General features: G+C 41.8%; 1 protein-coding gene across 6 annotated transcripts in view; it reads left to right on the top strand.

Annotated features, from left to right (window-relative positions):
- MAP2K5 (mitogen-activated protein kinase kinase 5) overlaps positions 1-23,514 on the top strand; it is a 273,046-nt gene that overhangs the window by 196,313 nt on the left and 53,219 nt on the right. For all 6 annotated transcript variants that reach the window (XM_043555086.1, XM_043555085.1, XM_043555088.1 and 3 more), the window contains 2 exons: positions 12,070-12,096; positions 12,409-12,441. In XM_043555086.1, coding sequence (XP_043411021.1) covers positions 12,070-12,096; positions 12,409-12,441 — 60 coding nt within the window. The remainder of the gene's footprint in view (positions 1-12,069; positions 12,097-12,408; positions 12,442-23,514) is intronic.

The raw sequence follows: 23,514 nt of genomic DNA, 5'->3' as shown, positions 1-23,514 counted from the left end.
CATGTCTGCCAGGTAATTGCTGATGGGTACAGATCCCTCGGGGGAAAGTGGTCCTCAATAGCAGTAATACCAACAGCAACAAAGACATCAACTTTTATCATATACCAGTGTTTTACTTATACTATTCAGTATAGAAAACTTGGGTAGATTTGAGGCTCAGGATTCATTGGCATCCAACTTAAAAAGGAGGCGGACGTGGCCAGGTTTTTGTTTGAGCACAGATTACTTTTCAGATGTTTTAACAGTTCTGGATTAATGCCTGGGGCGCTTGGGAATTCTTCCTCAACTAAAATGTTAATGATGCTAAGAACCCGACCCTCTTTAGTGCCAATAAAGTGGACAAGCTAAGTTCATTGAAAAATCAATGCGTTGCCTAAAAGGAGCAAAGAGCTGATTCGATTTAGGATTGGAGATTGCCCAGGACACCCCAGGTGGAAAGAGGGTCCCAAGGGCTGCTAGGAGCTAGGAAAGGAGGCAGTTGTCTGTTTATGTCTATAGCCAGGGTGTCAGCTCCAAGGAATTGTGGGAAACTGAGGCAACCAATTAGAACCAAGCGTGGACTCTGTTATGCCATACCTGTCAAAGTCTACAGATAATGACCGCCATGCAGGGAGGGAAAGAAAAGCTGGAGAACATGCTAGTCTTAGGAGGAAAGGAGGTCAGAGGAGGAAAGAAAGACCAAAATGGCTAATGAAGCTTGTCTTGTTTTCTGTTCAGAAACAGGTTGCAAAGAGCACTGTTCAGGGCATGGGGAGACCTTGACCGTAGTCCTAGTTCTAGTTGGGCAAAATACAGTAAACAAAAGAAACTTTTCCAGTGAGAGGCCTTCCTCCACCCCTTTGCCTCCATAGCCAGGCAGCTGCAAACGCTCGATGACTCGGGGCAGAGAGGACCAGGAGGCAGCAAGTGAGGCACCCATCAAGTGACAAGTTAAATCATTGTCAGAATGAGGTTTCTGGGAGGCATCTGGGTGAGTCAGTTGGTTAAGCATCTGATGCTTGATTTTGGCTCAGGTCGTGATCTCACGGTTTGTGGGATCGAGCACCACATCGGACTCTGCACTGACACCGCAGAGCCTGCTTGGGATTCTCTTTCTCTGTCTCTCTCTGCTCCTCCCCTGCTTACTCTCTCTCTCTCTACCTCTCAAAAAAGAATATGGTTTCTGTCCCCCTTCCCCCCATTCTACACACACAGAGCTAACCTGAGTTCTGTTCCTGGCTTTTCTTGCTAGTTGTTTGACCTTAGTTCTTTTCAGACCTCAGTTACTTCATCCTAGGTCAGTGATTTGCAGAATTGCATGGAAAGACAGGGCATAAAATAGATGGGAATTCACTCCCAGACACCTACATACATGCATGCACACACAAATACCAGGAAGTTCTGTTTTTGTCTGTTAATTTTTGTTAATGTGTCTAAGTAATACCTTACATGAACCTTGAGTTATTTGGTAACCAGTGTCTGAAAAATGCTGAACTAGATACTTCTGTGGTCTCCTTTCATCTTGTATGAGCAATTTTCCCCTCTTGTCCACACCTTCAGCTACCTTTCTCATCACCATCTCCCAAGTACACTCTTGGACTTTATTGAACTGGATTTCACCCAAATCAAACTATGAGAGGTGTGAACCACATCTCTGAAACAGGAATCAAACTTTTTGTTTAGTTCATTCTAAATTTTTTTTTTTGTTTAAGTGTACTGATTTATTTTGAGACAGACAGAAACAGCCCAAGTGGAGGAGGGGCAGAGAGAGAGGTAGACAGAGAATTCCAAGCAGGCTCCGCACCATCAGCACAGAGGCAGACATGGGGCTCAAACTCACGAAACTGTGAGATCATGACCTGAGCCGAAATCAAAAGTCAGACACTTCACCGACTCAGCCACCCAGGTGCCCCGTTTAGTTCATTCTAGATCCATGACTTCTTTTCTTTAAATCCTGTTTTGAATCTCATTTACAGCCAAACCAGTAAGACACATGTTAATTAATATGGTTATGTGTGACTATATTTCAAGATTCTTTCCTTTCTAATGCCAAATAATGCAGGGGGCACCTGAGTGGCTCAGTCAGTTGAGTGTCCGACTTTGGCTCAGGTCATGATCTAATGCGAAATAAAGCATGTATTAGCTACAGTTGCAGTTTATCTCAAAATCTCAGCAGGCCAAACAATGTTGTCAAATGGCATCATGGTAAAAAAAAAAAAAAAAAAGGCAGCAATATATAGAGTCTTAGCCCACAAAGAAAGCATTCTGTGAAATGCCTGAAAACATCCCTTTTTTGGGGACACTGTCTTAGAAATCTACAGCACCTTGAATCTAGCAAATTGTATTTTATCCAAAAATTAAGTGGCATTTTAAGGAGAATGCAAACCCTGTGATTTAAGTCTTAGCTCTGTCACTAACTTTCAGGGACCTTAAAGAAGTCACTCATTTTTGTGGACCAGCACTCACAGCTTATCCATCCACTGGATCCTAGACTCCAGTACAGTGCCTGGCGTAGAGTAAGTTCTTGATAAAGATACATGGACTGGGGTGCCTGGGTGTCTCGGTCGGTGAAGTGTTCAGCTCTTGATTTCAACTCAGGTCATGATCTCACGGTTTGCTGTCAGTACAGAGCCTACTTGGGATCCTCTCTCTCCCTCTCTCTCTCTCTGCGACTATCCCACTCATGCTCCCTCTCTCTGTCTTTCTAAAAATAAGTAAACTTAAAAAAAAAAAAAAAAGGATGTGAATCAATGAATTAGTGATTTAGCCTGACTTCACTTTTTTTACATGTTGACCTAACAGATTTTAGAATCAGAAAGAACTAAGAATCAATACACATTTTTAAGCTTTCAGTTTACAATTTTGTCCCCTTTTCTTCTGTGTCCATATTTCCCCTCTGTCCTGCCAGCATTAATACCTGAAGGATCAAAGCTTCCAAAGAGATGTGATAGTTGTCTTAAGATACTTGAGGGTTCTCATGTAAGAAAAGACATGGATTTGCACTGTCAGGAAAGTAGAGCTGGAACAAGAGAGAGAATAGACAGTCAGAAGACATAAAGTCCCCATCACTGTATGCATCCAGACAGAAGCCCTGTGAGCCAGGAGTGTAATGAAGGAGGGATTCAGGGATCACACAGAGGTGGGTCAGATTGAAAAACCTTTAAGATTCTTTCAGACCCCAAGAGTCTGTGATTCTACTTGAGTGTTGGACAGGCCTCTCCTCAACCAAACAAATACAAGGCTAATGTATTTCCTGTCTGATGCAGGGGAGAGGCAACAGGTAGAAACTTCCATCAGACTTGTCTAGATTCTGTAATTGCTTTAATCGTGTACTCATTTTGACTCTCGAATACCTTGTCAGTATGAAACCCAAATGGAAGAGTACAGGAAAGAAGTCATTCTTTTTCAGCCCAAGATTTATACACGTCTGTTCCTCTCCACTGAGCCAACTGTGTGATATGGCTATCTATCAAAAGCTGAAGGCACTTGTAGCTGCCGGGAGTTTCTCCTCCTGAATAGCGTATAATGTCCAGGACAAGGCAACTGAGCCAGTCTTTCCGAGGCATGTGTTCAGGTGTGGGTGTCACACTTTATGAGGAACACACGCACATGGCACCACATTCCAAGAAACGTGGTCACAGTGGTGGAGAATGTGAAACCATGTTCACCTCCGCCAGGCAGCTTTATGGTGCAGGTAACAGAACACCCAACTCAGGTTGCCTCAACCACAAGGGGACTTAATTGAAATCCATGGCCAAAAAGCCAAAGCCAAGTATTCCTGGGTTTTTTGGTAGAACTGGATTCAACAGGTCACTTTTGGCTCTGTTTCTGGTAGGCTTCTTCCTTCACAGACCAAGAATGGCTTTTGGGGTTCCCGGGCCACCTGCTTCCCAGTTAGAAAGGAATAACAAGCCTCTCTTCCCCACAGGCAGCAAGAGGCCATAGGCTTCAGTTTGATTGGATCAGTTAACTTCCCCAAGCCCAGGGGACTTAGCTGTTGCGGACTAGTTTAAGCCTGAACCACATGTCCTGCCCATAAAGCTGGTGATGAAATAGGTGAGGATGTGAAGTACATGGGCTATTTAGGGCTAGGGGAATGTTATCAGAGTGTCATTACTAATAGAAGGGGGAAGAACAGAGGACAATCAATCATAGCAGATGATCTCAAGGAGAAAACAGGATGCTCACTCGGGAAAGAAAACTTCGTGAAGAAACAGCCATCTTCAAATATGTGAGTTGCTGCCACTAAATCACTACAGCTCCAGACCATGGGTATATCTCCTAGGGAGACATATTTGAACTCGTAATAAGAAAGAACTTTCTGACAATTTAAGCCACCCAGGATGGAATCATTGGAATCCCATTCCTGGAAGTCTTCTTCCAGAGTCAGAAGCAAGGAGTCAGACCAGGTGACCTCTAACATCGTTCTGGATTCTTTCGCTTGTGGAGGATTGAAGTTAATAGAGATGCAGACTAAATGATAGCTCCAGAAAAACCCTTTGAGACATTTTGACACTTTAAAAATCTTTTGTTCCAGCACATTTATTTGACCATAAACAATGGAATGGTCAATAGGCCTTTCTCAAAAAGGCCACATCCCCTCCCACTCCCTGCCCCCCACATACATAACTGATACTCTAAACTAGATTCTAGAATAAGACCACCCTTTTGGGGGGAAGAAAGAAAAGTTTGGTACAGCCAGTGTATTTTCTTTGAAAGGAAAACTCTTCTCTGTGAGGAAAGTGCTCAATGGACATCTTGGCAAGGCTAAGGGAGAAGATTCATTATATAACTCACGTGTTTCATTTTAAAATGTGTTTGTGAGCCCCTGCTTTTCTTACAAAATTCAGGCCTGAATATTAAAATTTACATGTGCCCAGAGGATGATTTACTAGGGTTCCTTTACCCCTATGTGAAGTAGGACATGAGCTATGTCAGTTTTAAATACACAAGGGATAAAAGAGTGTAGACTGGCAGTCAGGTCCTTTCTTTCCTGCTCACTGACTGGCAGACCCAGCAAATGAATAATGTTACACTCTACCTTGACGCTCCAGCTGCTGTGTTTTGTGTGAAAATGCATCGTCCTTGATACTCAGGAAGCAGTGAGAGCCAAGTGATCTAATTTATGGCCGTGATGATTTTCTGTCTGGTCCCATCTGAGCTGAGCCCTCCTCTAGGCATCTTACAGCCTTTCTGTCCCACCCAGCTATTTGTGAAATTCAGGGGTATCTAGTCTGAGCTTTTCAAAACTGGTCCCTCCTAAAGGCAGCAGAGAGAAAGTGCCAGGGAGTGGATTTTAGAAGCTGGGAATCCTACTGACTTTCTCGTATCCCACCGAGTAGCTCCTTGTTAAATCATCTGACAACTTATTTTTGTTTTAAGTCATTAATTGTCGTTTAAATAAGACCCATGACTTATTTTTTGTTTTTGTTTTGTTCTATGTAAGATACGCTAATAGATTTCCAGGCATGATAAGAACTTGAACAAGGACAGAGGCTGATAAACAAGAGAGATATGGCACAAGTGAATTATACTTGTTAATTTTGTATTATTAGTAATAACATATATTACTCATTTATTTTGTCTCGTGCATTCATTCAATATCTAAAAATATCAGTTTGTCAGAATTCCCATTTATGGTTCACTAGAGTACATTTTATTCTTCTTTTTTAATACTTTTTAAAGTTTATTTATTTATTTTGAGAAAGAATGAGAGAGACAACCAGAAGAGGAAGGGCAGAGAAAGAGAGAGGGTGGGACAGAGGATCCAAGGCAGGCTCTGTGCTGACAACAGAGCGCCCCATGTGGGGCTTGAACTCATGAACCATGAGATCATGACCTGAGCCAAAGTTGGATGCTTAACCGACTGAGCCACCCAGATGCCCCTGTTCTCTCTCTCTCTTTTTTTTTTTTTCAAAAAAAAAACAAAAAACAAAAAACAAAAAAAAAAACAAAACCCAGTCCTTTGTTTAGGAAATCTTACCTTTTTTTAATGAAACATTTGTTTAATGTTTATTTTTGAGAGAGACAGAGACAGAACATGAGTGGAGGAAGGGCAGAGAGAGAGAGGGAGACACAGAATCTGAAGCAGGCTCTAGGCTCTGAGCTGTCAGCACAGAGCTGGATATGGGGCTCGAACTCACAAACTGTGAGATCATGACCTGAGCCGAAGTCAGACACTTAACCGACTGAACCACCCAGGCACCCCTAGGAAGTCTTATTTTAAGTTAGTGGTACTAAGCAATATGTGTTTAGCTTGTGGTCATGTGGAAATGATTTTTCTGTTCTCTTGTTGAAGCCTTTTTGAGATTTGGGCACTTTGTTTTTGCAAAGTTGTAGCAGATTGGAGGTGGTGTGTACCTAAGTTTTAGTACCCCACACGGTGCCAGATAAAATAAGATTGACTGCCAGTACCAGCTCTCCCGTGGGTAGGAAAAAATACGGCACCTGAATGGGAAGCTCTGCCTGGGAGGACTCTTTGGATTATCCTCTGGCTCATCCCCTCACTTTGTAATCAAGAGCCCTGAACCCAGTGAAGGGAGGGAGCTTCTGAGACCATGGGGGTCTGACTGGAATTCCAGGGGGCTTTTTGACTCCAGTGCATATGCATTTTCTCCACACCAAGCAGCTGCCTGAGTCAGCATTATGGTCTAGCCCAGGCTGTATCTTGGGCACTATGCCCCTCAAAGCCTCAGTTTCCCTAACAGCAAAATGAGTAGACTGGAGTAGATCATCTCTGCAGCTACTTTCATTAAAGAAAAAAAGTTTTAGGTCATTATTCTTCATTTACAATATAAAAGTCCCAGTTTACCATAATCCTGGTTTATGTTAGGCAGGGTTAAGCTTAATGCATCTGATTTGAAAAGAGAGTCTGCAAAATAGCTATCGTTCCTAAAATGTGTGTGAAATAAGAATAGAGTTGAACAGGGGCACTTGGGTGGCTCAGTCGGTTAAGCGTCCGACTTCAACTCAGGTCATGATCTCGCAGTCCGTGAGTTCGAGCCCCGTGTCAGGCTCTGGGCTGATGGCTCAGAGCCTGGAGCCTGTTTCCAATTCTGTGTCTCCCTCTCTCTGCCCCACCCACCCCACCCCACCCCACCCCCCCCCGTTCATGCTCTGTCTCTCTCTGTCTCAAAAATAAATAAACATTAAAAAAAAATTTTTTTTAAAAGAATAGAGTTGAACATTGCAGGCTCAAGTGTAGTGCCAGGAACACCACACACACACACACACACACACACACTCCTGGTATTCTTTAAAAATGCTCACTGTATCATTTAATTTCATATTTCCTTCTTCTACTTAAGAGAAAATAACACAAGCTAGGAAAGCAGTAAATATGTAAAGAGAAAATTTGTCAACTGATATTGGAAGATCTGACCTCGGTCACACATAAATCTCTGCGACAAGGGCTGCAGGGCAAGCCATCATTCCAGAGAGTAAAAGAGAAAATGAAAGCTATTGCTGGTGTCTTCTCGAAGTTACATAGGTGGATCATTTTAGTTTCCTGACTGTGCTTCTGCACATAATGTAGAAGGGCTGGTGGCCAAGCCTGCTTTCTCGCTGTGTGTACACAGCACCTCTGCAGAGGTGGGCGTGTAATGCGGGGTCCCCAGAGTTGCTGTTTATCACCAGAGCCGTTGACTAGATAGTTGAGGCCCCACAAGTAAACTTTTGCATCAGGAGCTTCCTTTCCGGGATCATTTTCCAAAGCCATTAGTCATGCTATGGGAGCTCTTCTAATTGCCAGCTATACAGTCCTTGCAAGGAAATATGTGACAAATGTTACTGCAGTAACACCCCACAACTGATACTTAGGCCCGCCCGTTATGAAGTCTTTCCTCCCCATTTAAACACACAAGGATCTGTCTTACATCAGACTGAGGTGTCCCCTGTTAGTGTGCCTTAAAGCCTTATAGCTAAGGGCTGGCAAAAGGGGGGAAAAAAGGCTATGCCCAGAAGAGAAAAGAGGTTCAACTAATTAGTCTATCAAAATGCTACTAGTTCTGGAGACTGATTAGCAAAGTGTAACGGCTGGAGCAATTATTGTTCTGTTCATTGTCCCAAAGTACTAGTTAGATGTAGACTACTCGACACCAGCAAAATGTGCAAACGGGAATCTGGCCTTGGACGAGTTCGTTATAAACAGCATTTCCTGTGTTGTGAGATACAGGCAGTTCATCAGCCCTAACAATATTATTGTGTTCCTCTGAACTCTGCTCTCACAGCTCAGCATTTGGAAGGCAGACCTAGAATAAAGAGAGGCATTCACAAAGCTAACATTTTATACCAAGCACCCTTAGTACCACTTTTAATGTGCTATAAAACTAGGGGCTTCACTTTTTCATGAACTGTGTGTAAAAGCAGAGGCAGTGACTGGAGGTTGACTTTGTTTCAGTCTGTTTTATGGTTGCTGTGCCCGTACGGTAATGTGATCTTGAAAAAGGTAAACAACAAAGAGTTTAGCAGTGAAAAATAAGCCTAATATAAATACAGTCGGGTACATGGCAATTCAGAATTTGAAAAATATGACCGTGGCATTAAATTTTCTGGTGGAGTTAAACAGAGGAACAGAATATAACCTTTAAGGCAATATATCTGAGACCAAGAAAGGAAAGAATATATCTAACTCTGTGGTCTGTGTGGCATTCATATAAAGAAAAGCACAGTAGCTTTATTTAATTGAGAAAATGAATCAATTACAATGATGTTGTGTCCTCAAGTTCTCGTGAAATAGAAGATATAAGTCACCGCATTGTGTAACAGTGTTAAAAAGTAATTGAGTATCTTAAGCATTTTGAATCAATTTCAGGTACTGGCACTGCTACCTTAATACAAAATTTATGAAGATGATTTCATATAATATGTAGCTATCAAAGCTGTGTAATAAAACCTGGTAACAACATCTCTCTTTAAAAACCTGGGCAAAATGGTGTAGTTAGAAGATCATAAAAAAGACTCTGATACTGCTGTTTCCCTCTTCCTCGTTGTAAGGAGAAAGCATTAAAATAGTAAAATTTTTTCTTCAACCATGGTTTCTTTAACCCACAGAATAGGGCAAGGTGGAGACCTCTTAAGAGTTTAGTTCATGAGGAAAAATGTTCTCCCCTGAACTCATTTCACACAACTTATGTATTGCTGGGAACAGCGTCACACAGTTTATTCCTGAATTTATTTTGAAACATCTCACTTAGAATGTTTGCCACATGTTTTCCTCAGAGAATGTTGTAATCCCCCCTGACTGTTGGAAATTTGTGAAAAACACTCTCTTTGCCAAAAATGGATTTCTAATTTGTTCATTACAAGTAGCCCTCCTGTTGAAGTAGATATATCTTACTAAGAATGGAGGGTGGGGGGAGAAGATGCATGTGTACTTGAAAAATAAATAAATAAAAGCCAATCTCCTGTTGGGAAGTTACCTGGGCCTTTCATGAGTTTTGAAAAGGGGTATGGCTTCTGACTAAAATCCTTAGCCTCTCCAGGGTGGTAGTTAACCCTCTCTCTTCCTTTTTTTTTTTTTAATTTTTTAACATTTATCCATTTTTGATAAAGAAAGAGTGAATGGGAGAGGGGCAGAGAGAGAGGGAGACACAGAATCTGAAACAGGCTCCAGGCTCCGAGCTATCAACGCAGAGCCCGACATGGGGCTCGAACTCACAAACTGTGAGATCATGACCTGAGCCGAAGTCAGACGCTCAACCGACTGAGCCACCCAGGCACCCCATTTTTAAAAAAAAATTTATGTTTATTTATTTTTGAGAGAGGCAGAGACAGAGAGAGAGAGACAGAGAGAGAGAGAGCAGGAGAGGAGCAGAGAGAGAGCACAACACAGAATCTGAAGCAGGCTCCAGGCTCTGAGCTGTCAGTGCAGAGCCCGATGTGAGGCTCGAACTCATGAACCATGAGATCATTATCTGAGCAGAAGTCAGAGTCTTAACCGACTGAGCCACCCAGGTGTCTCTCTCTCCCTTTTTAAAGTAAATCTTTCCCATCAGAGCATTATGCAGAAATATTCAGTGACTAGAGGAAGGAGCAGTAATTCGGCATAACATTAAGTGGGAACTACCTGAGGAGACTATGAGCCAGTCAGCCTGGGACAGAGGTTTCAGGGAGTGGTGACTGAGTAGAGCAGGGATGAGTGGGTGCCATGTTTAGTTGGGATAATACACAGGAAAGTGCTTTCTAAAACACTCAAGCACTGGTGAAGGAAGGGTCTGCTGAGAAGCCTCGTGGATGCAAAAGAAATGCAAAAACATAGTTTCTGCCCTTGAGAAGCATGCATTCTAGTTGAAAGGAACCCACCTGCCCAAATGGATTATTTACCCACTTTACCATGCCAAGAATATTTCTACAAATATATCTACAAGTATATCTACACAAATCCAGTTGTTTTGAAATCGTGCTGTGACCATAGGTAGATATGGGGGAAGAAAAGAGCACGGGAGAAGCCACAGTACCACAGCCTGTCCCTGTGGCCTTCACCCTGTCCCTGCCCCTGCCCTGTCCACTGGGAGGCCCAGTTTTCCCAGAGGATAGAAATGACCATCCTTGCCGACCTCAGGGTACTTATGCAGATCAAATATACATGGAAGAACTTCTTAAAACACCATTAACAGGTTTTTTTACTTAAAAAATACACCTGGCTCTTAAACAACCATGGGTTTGAGCTGCATGAGTCCACTTATATGCAGGTTTTTTTTTTTATAAATACAGTGCAGAACTGTAAATGTATTTTCTCTTCCTTATGATTTATTTTTTAAACTAGGCTCCACGCCCAGCATGGAGCCAAGTGCAGGACTTGAACTCACAAACCTGAGATCAAGATTGGAGCTGAAGCTGAGTCGGACACCCAGCTGACTGAGCCACCCAGGCACCCCTTCCTTACGATTTTCTTAATAATTTTCTTAACTCTCTTTTCTCTAGGTTACGTTCTTATAAGAAAATAGCATATAATACATCTACCATGCAAAATATGTGTTAATCGACTCTTTATTATTACTTGTTATTGGTAACACTTTTGGTCAACAGTAGGCTGATTGTATCTGGGGAGTCAAAAGTTATATATGGATTTTCAACTGCACAGGGGTCAGCATCCCTAACCCCTGTGTTGTTCAGTGATCAAATGTCCTTTTACAATTATCCCTGTATCTTACTAGCTGGCTGGAGCTCAGTTACCTCAGCAAACAACTGACCCGTCAATATCATACTTGGTGCCTGAAATTTTCCTTCTTAGGAAACTTAGTGCCTGGGACTTTATTTGCATTGAGTTAGTAATAACTGCAGTCATTTGTGTGGGGGTGGGGGATTGAAGTGTTTAGTATTTCAGTTAGTAACTGGATGTGTTATTAATTTGGTGTCACATTTTAGTCATTTTCTAAGAGACGCGGCTTATCGGTGTTAGATGTGTGAACAGCCTGCCTTCAGAATGTTGGTTAGGAGCAGACATTTACTTGCCTCTGCTTTTTGTTCCCTGGAAAACAGTGTAAAACTTGCATGAATTTGATTTTCCCAGAGAGCACTGCTTCCCAGGAAACAGGCTGAAGGAACTTTGGAAAAGGTGGTGTCTTCACCCCACTCCTGAGTTAAAGACAAATACTTCAACCACATAATTAAAGTTTTCTTCAAAAAATAGGGGATTGTGAACAGACACTGGCAGGAATCCAAAATTCTAATTTCTGACTATGATTTAATTTCAATTTTAAATAAATCGGTTTTTAATTTAAAAAGAGTGAGCTTCATAACATTAGCAATGATTGCAACATTAAGCCCAGTGTTCACAATCTAGCAATATAAAACATTATTTATATCTGAATCGTAAACAGCCTTTTGAAATGGATTATGGTTTTTCTCCCTATTCTAATACAACCTGGAGGGTACTAAAAAGTGTTGTGTGAAATTAACATTCTGCTGACTTTCGCCTATAAATGAGAAGCGAGCTATTAACATTTGTGTATTTTCATTATGTAAATTGTGTTAACACATGCCCACAAATTGCCACCAGCAATGCAATAATTTTCTCTCAGTGATCATAATGTGTCCAAGTGAGTCATTTTGATTATGACATGCTAATTACATATTGCCTTTTTTCAGATTCAGAAAAACCAGGGATCTTTAATGGTAAGCTTTATGAGTTCAGAAAAAAATTCACTTTTCTTTTTCCTGATGGCTGCTTCCTTTGCATGCTTGAATGCCTTGTTTTAAACTTAGCAAATTGCATTTTGAAGAAAATGCAAACCTTTAACTGCCTGTATTAGATTAGGTACCATTAGAAATAATAGAACATCCTGAGCATCAATGTTTTTATAAGAGTTTGCTGTTGTTGATTAATCTTGCTATATTTTATTGCATTAATGATTTTTTTCTTTCCACTCCACTGTAAAGACATTGCACAGAGGCTAATAATTTTTCCTCTCTTCTTTCCCGTTGCAGCCTCTCCAGCTTCTGCAGTGCATTGTTGATGAGGTGAGGCATCGTCTTATGTGCTTTCACTCCTAAAGTCATTCCTAATGGTGTGGAAAGCTTATATTTTGTTTCCTAATGAAGCACAGTGCCCAACATCCTCGGAGCAAGTTGTGTTGTATGGCTCTGAGCTGTGTTACGTGGACCGGCCTTGTCCGGAGTCCCACTCTCCTGATTCTGGCCCAGAATCCCTGCCCAAACAGATTGTCCCACGGGCTGGTCCTCAGGGGTATCAGAAGCCCTAAAGACAAAACAGGATGATATCAATTCATCCTCTTCTCCCTGGCCAGATGGGGATAGAGCCGGAAATTAAAGTGGTATCATTTTTTTTTTCCATAGCAGATATTTAAAGTCATTCCAGTAGGCAAGGGTCAGAGTCGAACAGCAAACATAAGCTGGATAAAATTTGTCTCCCTTGCTTTATTTACCCAAAGCATAGCGGGGTGATAAAAATGTTCCAAAGCTCTGGGTCAACAGTTCAGCCTTAATTTCCTAAATAGGCATTTTCCTCAGAATACATTCCTAACTTCGTCTGCTTTTAACTAGAACCCGCACATTTTAAGTCCTTCTACCTCTGATAATCCTTATCCATCGAGTTCCATTGTCCCTTTGCCTTCATGGAGTTAATCTACCGGCATTTCTTTCTCAGTCTACTTTTTCTACTCCTTCTTCTGAATTTAAAGTCTGTTTTTCTGTAAATTAGCAGAACACAAGGCTTGTAGGACACAATGCTCCCGATTAAGAAAACACTAATGTTTTTTAAAAACTGACTTTCTGGGCTTGGGCTTGCCTACAGGCAATGTTTATTTTTTAAACTTTAATTTTACAATATTTAGAACACTTGTAATGAAGGCGATAAATGATTCAGATAGGAAAGTTTGAAAGAAAAAAAAAACAAATCGTAATTCATAATTATTCCTCTCAATTAAACATCTGTATAACCAGTTATGAGATTTAGGGGAAAAAATAAAGATCCTCCTAGGAAAAAAACAAACGCGCACACATATCACAATAATAGTAAGAATGGGGCTCTAACATCCTTAATGGTTGCATCCGTCAGTCCATATATCCCCTGCAAGCCATAAACCATGTTAGTGCAAAAATGAAGGCATCGTCCTGAAACAAATGGAGGTCCCATTATCTCAAATATCAGACAGGCCCCCTGGATCTAATAGCTCATCAATATCTTCTGTCATCTTAGATTCCAAAAGCGTCCTATCCCCATCAGAATCCTCCCAATTAAACTGGTTTTCCTGAGGTTCCCCCTCCAGGGTTGCTCAGGGACATTCCCAGGGAAACTTGGCTACCCAGTCAGATGCACAGACTGCTAGGCTCTCTGGACTCCACTGATCTTGCCTGGCCGGGCTCCTGAGCATTAGAACATTCAGGTACAGATACCCCTCCCCAGCAATACATGCATTGCTGGTGAGCTAATTTGAAGTTTTTCTGAATCAAACAGATACTTTCATTCCTTATTTTAAAGTAGTAATGATCGCTGTTAAATGTAAAATATTTCCGGGGCGCCTGGGTGGCTCAGTCGGTTAAGCGGCCGACTTCGGCTCAGGTCATGATCTCATGGTCCGTGAGTTCGAGCCCTGCGTCGGGCTCTGTGCTGACAGCTCAGAGCCTGGAGCCTGTTTCAGATTCTGCGTCTCCCTCTCTCTGATCCTCCCCCATTCATGCTCTGTCTCTCTCTGTCTCAAAAATAAATAAACGTTAAAAAAATTTTAAAAAAAAATGTAAAATATTTCCACTTGCTTGATTTGGGCAAATCCTGAGACTTTTGAAATTATCCTAAAGAGATGTTCTAAGGCAGGATGGTATGTGGGAAGGATAGTAGCATGTGACTTAAATGGTATGTTTTTCTTTATAGCATTTCTTCCTCAGTTGAGAGAAAAATATAATGTAGACACCTGTTCCTGTTTATGCAAAAGACATATTAAAAATATCTTCTTCAAGGAAACTAGCTAAATTTACATTGAATTTACTAGAACAAACATAAATTGATCTTGGAACTGAGCTGATGTTCCATGATGAGTATTAGGAAAGAATTGGCCAACTGACCTGCCTTATGCAAAGTGCATCCTAGCTTCTAAGAAAGAAAGGATGGTGGGAATGGGGGGAGGTGTTAATTACTGTGCTTGTCCCAAGTTTGTCACATTTCCCATTGCAGTGGTACAGTGTTTCTCAAAGGGTAGTCTCAGGACTAACTGCACCAGAATTACCTGAGGCTTTGGTTAAAAATGCGGATTCTTGGACTCAGATCACTGGATTAGACTTTCTAGGGGTGGAGCCCAGGAATCTACATTTGACCAGCTTCCCAGGTCACTCTGCACATTAAGGTTTGAGAACCTCTTCCCTAATGTCTTTCAGGACTAAATCTGCCCTTTTAGATCCCAGAGGGCTATTAACTATCTATCTTCATTTGTACCTGACTTTTAGGCCTTCTATTCCTGCGTGAAAATAACCAGATAGGATCTGAGCCGTTTTACTCCTTGTGTGTGGGATATGCCCCGTTGTGAGGTGTGTGTCCAATGACAGTGTGTACTGTTGCTGTTAGAGAAAAGTCGGGTCAGAGTTAGGGGCACCACCCCTAAGGGATCCTAGTTAGAACAAGATGGATGGATGTATTCAGAGTCGTATACAAAAGAGCTAAGTAAAGCCCAGTGTACCATACTTCATTATTGTGTGGGTATAGCTTGCCCTCCCAGCATAACCTGGTAAACAGTGAAGAAGTAATAAGACAAGACCAGGTGGGCAGAAGCCAGCCCTAGAACGGCCAGCAGTGAATGTCAGAGCCAGTCCGGGAGTCAGGAAGTAGAATCGTGGAACAAAGCCACAGCTAGCTACCAGATGTCCAAATGGAAGACACCAAAAGTTAAACAGGAGTAAGAATCCTAAATGTGAAATCTGGACTGCGGATCAGGACCTGGAAGGATAGATAGTCAAGGCAATGAGAGAATCCAGCTCCAGTCAGAAATCAGGGCAATCCAGTTTAATTTTGGTGGGTAGAGTTTACGTGGCTTGGAACTGGCTAACTGAGGATATGCCTGATATCCTAATGATAGTGTCGATGCCTCAGACTTGCTTCTCTCAAAAGAACTTCTTCCTTTAAAATTCTTATGTAATTGGGCCCTCTCCAGTTCCTGAATACCTGTGGTGTGAAGTGCTTGATTAATTGTTAAGTGATAAGTGTCTCTGGGTATGCCACGGTGCCTTAGCCATCTGATATCTTTGGGGAATAAGATGGCCCCTATTGTCCAGATAACTGAAATTTACCACTTGAAGCTCTGACATCAATGAGAAATTTTCATTTTTAGAAAGAAGTGTTTCTAAAATGTATTTGCTCTTGGCAGCCTGTTGACAGTGTGTAATGAATATCATTTAACCTTTTCTTGATGACTCAGGTCCTTGTTTTGAACATGATACTGAGCTAAACTTTGATGTATTGATGCCCTCTGGGGTTATAAAATTGTGTGGGGCTTACCTTATTCTTCCACTGAATTTTACCAACCCTTTTGCCTGTGTTTGGCCTTGGCACTCAATAATATGTCTGGGCCTCTTGAGGTGTGTAGAGCCGTTTATTCCCAAGCTAAATAGCCCTACATGGCTGTGCTGCTCTGCTTGGTACTCTCCTGTGCTCTGTCTCGTGATCATCCCTGCTTTCTTTGGTCACTCTTCATTCTCGACAGTGACCACCTGCTGCCCCCGTGATCTGACCATCTGTCTTCAGTCTTTGCACTCCTGATAGTGACCCTAGTAAAACTAGCAGGTGCCAAATGAAGTCAGAAACCCAAGTGGTATGTGTAAGGTCAGAGCTCATCTGAGAAGGAAGATAGAGGCTTGTGCCTCTCTTTAATGAAGTAAAATGGGTGGGCTCGCGTGCATTCATTCAGCAAATAGATATCAAAATTTCCTGCTATTTGATAGCCCAAGTTGAGCAGACCATGGTGGGGACAGCCTCCAAGCCTAGAGAGCACAGGGCTTCCAGGCCAGCTGTAGACTAGCTGTGTAAGGCACGGTAGAAAGGCAGAAGCACAGTCCCGCGTCCAGAGCCAATACGATGTGCTGGGACTCAGGAAGCTACTTATCCATCCAACACTCTCCCTGGTGCCTAGGGTTCTAGCTTGGCTGGCAACAAAGGACTGGCCACAATGGTGATGCGACAGGTATGAATACAGCAATGATTTCTGGGTCACCAAATCCCAGGCTGGCTGGAGCCCACTAGTGGAGGCCATCAGTGGATTGAGGTGCTGGGAACTGCAAAGATGGAGGCAAGGACGTCACCCTTGAGCCTGCCCCTAAGTAATTCACAGACATGAAAAAGATACGGACACAGAAATGAATAGTATGGCTCAGTGTAGGGTGCGTCTGTAGAACCCAGAGACAGGAGAGTTTGTCCTGGGGGTGATAAGGAGATGCCCTCCCCAGGGTAGGTGGCATTTAAGCTAGGTCTTAAGAAGAATGAGTAGGAGCTTCCCAGGTCAAGAAAAGAGAAAAGTAAATGTTAGGCAGAAATCCTTTTCGTGAATCATTTTTAAGTTCACATATGTGTTTCAGAATGTTCAGGTTGTCTAAAATATGACAACCAGAAAAATGGATTATTACTTTCAGTATATATATATGTTTCAAACATATTACAACTAAAAATAAATTCCTACCTAACATCTGTAGGTACTCAGGAAGACAATTAGCAAATCCCTAATTTAGACTTCTGTTTATTTACTTTACTAGTAAAAAGTGAATTCTTTTAAGTCATCTTTATATCCAGTCAGAAATATCTTCTACCTTAAAATGTTGATTTTTTTAGAACTGCAAGGCCAACAGACACACGAAAAGATGCTCAACATCACTAATCGTCAGGGAAATACAAACCAAAACCACAATGAGTTTTCACCTCACACCTGTCAGAATGGCTGGAATGAAAAAGACTAGAAATAACAAGTGTTGGCGAGGATGTGGAGAAAAAGGAACCCTCGTGCACTGTTGGTAGGAATGTAACTTGGTGCAGCCACTGTCGAAAACAGTATGGAGGTTCCTCAGAAATTTAAAAATAGAAATACAATACGATCCACTAGTTCCACTACTGGGTATTTATCCAAAGAAAACAGAAACACTAATTTGAAAAGTATGTGCGCCTCTGTGTTCATTGCAGCATTATTTATTGTAGCAAAGATACGGAAGAACCCAAGTGTCCACTGATAGATAAATAGGTAAAGAAGATGTGTACACACACACACACACACACACACACACACACACACACACAATGGAATATTACTCAGCCATAAAAAAGAATGAGATCTCGCCATTTGTGACATCATGGATGGACCTAGAGGGTGTCATGCTAAGTGAAATAAGTCAGGCAAAGAAAGACAAATACTATATGGTTTCACTTATATATGGAATCTAAAAAAAACAAAAACAAAGAAAAGCAGAGACAGGCTCATCGATACAGAGAACAAACTGGTTGCCAGAGGTTGAGGGGGGAGCAGGCAAAATGGGTGAAGAGCAGTGGGAGGTACAGGCCTCCAGATATGGAATGAATAAGTGTCAGAAATGGAAGCTATGGCATAGGGAATATATTCCCTATGAATATATGTCTCTGTGACTGTGATCTCATTGTATGGTGACAGATGGTAGCCACGCTTGTGGTGAACACAGCATAACAGAGAGAGTTGTCAGATCACCGTGTTGTACACCTGAAACTAACATAACATTGTGTGTGTCAACTATATTCAAATAAAAAAAAAATTAAGAACTACAAGATTTGTGAAATTCCACAATTTGTATTCTGAAATAGAAGCACAGACTTTCAGTGTTCATTACTGGGCTATAATTGGACCAGGTATGAAGACAAACAATAGGCTTGATTGTTGAAGGTGCTAGCTGAATAATTCTGAGATACACCAATTGTTCTTCCCTCATGTGAATAGAAAGGAAAAAGGATTTGGTCTTAGGAATGACATGGCATAGCACTCTAGGTAGAACATCTGGGTGGGTCTGCAGTGTTTGGAGGGAAATTTTTAGCTATCAATGCCTGTACTAGAAAGGAAGAAAGATCTCAAATCAGTAACTTAACCTTGTACTGTAAGAAACTAGAAAAAGAAGAGCAAACTACACGCAAAGCAAGCAAGAGGAAGGAAATAAAATTAGAGTGAAAATAAACAAAATAGATAATAAAAAATAGAGAAAATCAGTGAAACCAGAAGTTGCTTCTTTGCAAAGATAAATTGACAAACTTTTAGCTAGACTGACCAAAGAGAGAGACAGAGAGAGAGAGAGAGAAAGAAAGACTCAAATGTCTAAATCGAGAATGTAAGGAGGCTCCTTACTACCAACCTTACAGAATTAAAAAGGTCTGTAAGAAAATGAAAAGGGGGCACCTGGGTGGCTCAGTCAGTTGAATGTCTGACTCTTAATTTCAGCTCAGGTCATAATCCCAGGGCCACGAGATCAAGCCCTGCATTGAACTCTACGCTGAGTGTGGATCCTGCTTAAGATTCATTGTCTCTCTGCCCCTTCTCCCCATTTGTTCGTGTTCTCCCCCCCCTTCCCTTCCTCTCTCTTCTCTCTCTTTCTCTATCTCAAATAAAAAAATAAGATGACATGAACAATCATATGCCAGCAAATTGGATAACCTAAATGAAATGGACAAATTCCTAGAAAAACACAAACTGCCAATACTGACTCAAGAAATACAGAATCTGAATAGAATTATAAAAGTAAATAAGATTTTTTTAAAACTTCCCACAAAGGAAGGCCCAGGACCATATGGTTTCATGAGTTTGTCATGAATTGTAACAAATGTTTAAAGAAGATTTAACACCAATCCTTCTCAAACTCTCCAAAAAATAGAAGAGAACACTCCCTATCTTCTTCTATGATACCAGTAGTATCCTGATACCAAAGCCAAACAGACTTCACAAGAAAACTTATCAATATAAATGTAAAAATGCTCAAGAAAATACCAGTAAACTGAATCCAGCAGCATATAAAAGAAATTATTCATCATGACCAAGTGGGATTTATCCTCAAAATACAAGGTTGGCCCAATGAAAATCAGTCAATATAATATACTAGATTAGTAGAATAAAGAACGAAAATCCCATGATCATCTCAGCAGATACAGAAAAAGCATTAACAAAAATCCACCACCCTTTCTTGATAAAAGACACACACACACACACACACACACACACACACACACACAAAACGAAGTTGAAAGAGAAGGGGACTTCAACAGCCTGATAAAGAACATCTAATGCCCCACAGCTAACATCTTATTTCATGGTAAAAGACTGAAAGCTTCCCACCCTAAGATCAGGAAAAGACCAGGATGTTCACTCTCACCACTTCTGTTCAACTTTGTTCTAGAGATTCTACCCAGGAAAATTAGTCAAGAAAAAGAAAAGGTGGGGCACCTGGGTGGCTCAGTCGGTTAAGCGTCCGACTTCAGCTCAGGTCATGATCTCGCGGTCCGTGAGTTCGAGTCCCGCATCGGGCTCTGTGCTGACCGCTCAGAGCCTGGAGCCTGTTTCGGATTCTGTGTCTCCCTCTCTCTCTGACCCTCTCCCATTCATGCTCTGTCTCTCTCTGTCTCAAAAATAAATAAACGTTAAAAAAATGTTTTTTTTTATTTTTTTTCAACGTTTATTTATTTTTTGGGGGACAGAGAGAGACAGAGCGTGAACGGGGGAGGGGCAGAGAGAGAGGGAGACACAGAATCGGAAACAGGCTCCAGGCTCTGAGCCATCAGCCCAGAGCCTGACGCGGGGCTCGAACTCACGGACTGCGAGATCGTGACCTGGCTGAAGTCGGATGCTTAACCGACTGCGCCACCCAGGCGCCCCCAAAAAAAATGTTTTAAAAAGAAAAAGAAAAGGCATCCAGGTTGAAGAGGATAATAGATGACATATTTTGTATAGAAAACACTAGAAAATACACACAAAAAGACAGTTGATAAATGAGTTCAGCAGGGTTGTAGGATACAAGAACACACAAAAATCAATTGTATTTCTATATACATGTAATCCAAAATGAACTATCCAAAAATGAAATGAAGACAATTCAAGCTACTCTCTCAAAAATAGATAAACATTAAAAAAAATAATAAATTAAAAGGGGAGCCTGGGTGGCTCAGTTGGTTGGACATCAAACTTGGGCTTGGGTCATGATCTCGCGGTTTGTGGGTTTGAGCCCCACGTCAGGCTCTGTGCTGACAGCTCGGAGTCTGGAGCCTGCTTCGGATTCTGGGTCTCCCTCTCTCTCTGCCCCTTCTCTGCTCATGCTCTCACAAATAGATAAACATTATCATCCAACGAATCAAAAATAATAAAAGACTTGGAAAACCACAAAACATTATTGAAAGAAATTTAAGACCTAAATACATGGGAAGACACCCATGTGCAGGGAATGGAAGACTTAATATTGTTAACATGGCAGTACTCCCCAAATTGATCTACAGATTCAGTGCAGTCTCTGTCACAATCCCAGTGGGCTCTTGCAGAAATGGATGAGCTGATCCCAAAATGCATAGGGAAATGCAAGGAACTCGGAATAGCCAAAACAATCTTGGGAAAAAAAAAAAGAAAGTTGGAGGATTCATACTTCCTGATTTCATAACTCCAAAATTACTGTACTCAAGATGGTATGGTGTTGGCATAAGGGCAGGCATATGCAATAGAATGGAGAATCCAGAGATAAACCCACATATCCATGCTCAGTTGTTTTCCAGCAAAGACGCCAAGACCATTCAGTGGTGAAAGAATCGTTTCTTTGACAAACGATGCTGGGACAGTTGGATGTCCACATGCAAAAGCATGAATTTGGACCCCTACTGATATCATATACAAAAATTAATTCAAAAGAGGTGAAAGACCCAAATGTAAGCACTAAAACCATGAAACTCCTAAAAGGCAACATGGATGTGACACCCAAGAGCATAAGTGAGGGAAAAAACATGGTTCTTCATCAAAATGTAGAATGTTTGTGTGTCAAAAGGGGGCATCGAAAGTGGAATCACTGCGATCACACCAGGGTTCCAGGCCAACCACGGGTCTTTTGTGCCTCGGGGCCAGAAGTGGGGGAAGTGATGGCTTTCCCTATAAGGTCTTGTGGCCGGGAAAGGGGGCTTGACAGGAAGGCCACCGTGGGGACAAGGGAAGGAAGATGGAATGAAAGTGGCCAGCTGAGTGATAGAGAAAAACTGAAGGAAGTGGGTGGGGTGGGGGGTGTTGCTGTAGGGCCTGGCCTGGGGTCCTTGACGATGAATAAAGTAAAGCTTAGGATGGGAACAGACTCTCTTGGCATCACCACCACCACCACCATCATCATCATCATAGCTAATAACCCATCATTACAAGCCTCCCTTTATAAGAAGTCTGTACCTTCATTGAGTCCTTATGACTCTAACCATAAATTTTAATGAAGACATACGAAAGCCTCCACTATTAGCTGCCTGATGGGCATATGCACATCATTACAGTGGCATTAAAAAGAGCCCTTATGAATGGGGACAGTCGTCCACCTCACCAGACACCTGAACTCACAAGAACTCTTCACATGGACGCAGCTCCTCTGACATTTTCTAGAAATGCCAGCAAACATGTCCCATGCTGGAAGAAAGCAGTGTTTGATGGCGGTGCCCGCCTGGCAGAAGAGGGTGGAGGTTAATCACGCGGCTAGATGCTTTGACATGAACCAGGAGAACCAAGAGGCAGCTAACATCTCTGTTCTAGCAGAGGGTGACGTGTGAAGACGGGGATGAGACGATTGAGGACCGGGAAAGGGGGAGGAAAAGAGGGAAGAGTCTACGTTGAAAGCACATTATTAAAAAGCTTCTAAGTTTTTCTCTCTGCCTTGTTTCTCCTACTGCTCGACCTCCACGGTGTATCTGTATTTTTAAAAATACAGGTCTCAACCTCTCAAACCTTCCGGGGATCACCCTATCCATTAGATAGTATCTCAACTTCTTAGCAAGGCATTTGAGTCTCTCACCCATATTTATTTCAGCCTCACTTTGGGTCAGTCAGTGGTCTTCAGACTTGCTGCACGCTTTCACACCTGTGCTGGTGCCCCTCCCCCTGCTTGGAATGACCTCTTCAGCCTCTTCACCTTGCCCATGCCTAAGCATCCTCCAAAGCCCAGCTCACATGTCGTCTCCTCTTTGAAGCTGTCCCTGTTACCTTCCTACCTCTTCATCCTGCCACACTCCTGCCCAATGCTAGGTGGAATTCAGCATAGCATTGGTTACAAAAGCTTTGTTACAGTTTTTATCATACGGAATCAAATTTAGTTCATGAGTTTGTCTTCTACTAGATCATGAAGTCATCCATCCCAGGAACTTATCCCAACACCTGGTAGAGAGAATGGCCCAAGCAGGAGCTCAGTAAACGCTCCTTGGAGTATTTATATATATATATATATTTTTTTTTTTTTTCTGGCAGAGTTTTCCTACACAAAACTACTGAGGTCCATCCTATCCAGCAGAGAAGGGCCTCTGATCTATAACACAGCAGCTAAGTACAGAGGCCATCATAGAGAAACTCATTTCTTATTTTTTTTCTTTGAAAATCTTTTTATTGAAATAATAAATTACTTAACAAAATTCACCCTTTTAAAGTATACAACTCGGTCCCAGAACATTTCCGTCAGTCCACAAAGAAACCTAGTACCTGTTAGCAGTCACTCATAATTCCTCCGTCCCCTCCAATCTGTGGCAACCACTAATTAATCTATTTTCTGTCCCTGTGGATTTCCCTATTGTGGACATTTCATGTAAATTGGGCCTTATAATATCTGGTTTTTGTATGTTTGGTTTCTTTCATTTAACATGATGTTTTCAAGGTGCTTCCATGCTGTGGCATTTATCAGTAATTCATTCCTATTTATGGCTGAATAATATCCCGTTGTATGGGTATACCACATACCGTTTATTTATCAATTGAACATTTGGGCTGCTTCTGCTGTTTGGCTATTATGAATAACGATGTTATGAACATCTGTGTGCAAGTTTTTATGTGGACATATGTTTTCAACTCTCTTAGATATATACCTAGAAGTGGAATTTCTGGA

This window comes from Prionailurus bengalensis, chromosome B3 (genome assembly GCF_016509475.1).
Source record: "Prionailurus bengalensis isolate Pbe53 chromosome B3, Fcat_Pben_1.1_paternal_pri, whole genome shotgun sequence".
In the NCBI taxonomy this organism is placed as follows: domain Eukaryota; kingdom Metazoa; phylum Chordata; class Mammalia; order Carnivora; family Felidae; genus Prionailurus; species Prionailurus bengalensis.
The sequence above is the reverse complement of the archived record's forward strand: the minus strand, read 5'-3'. Positions and strand labels throughout refer to the sequence as shown.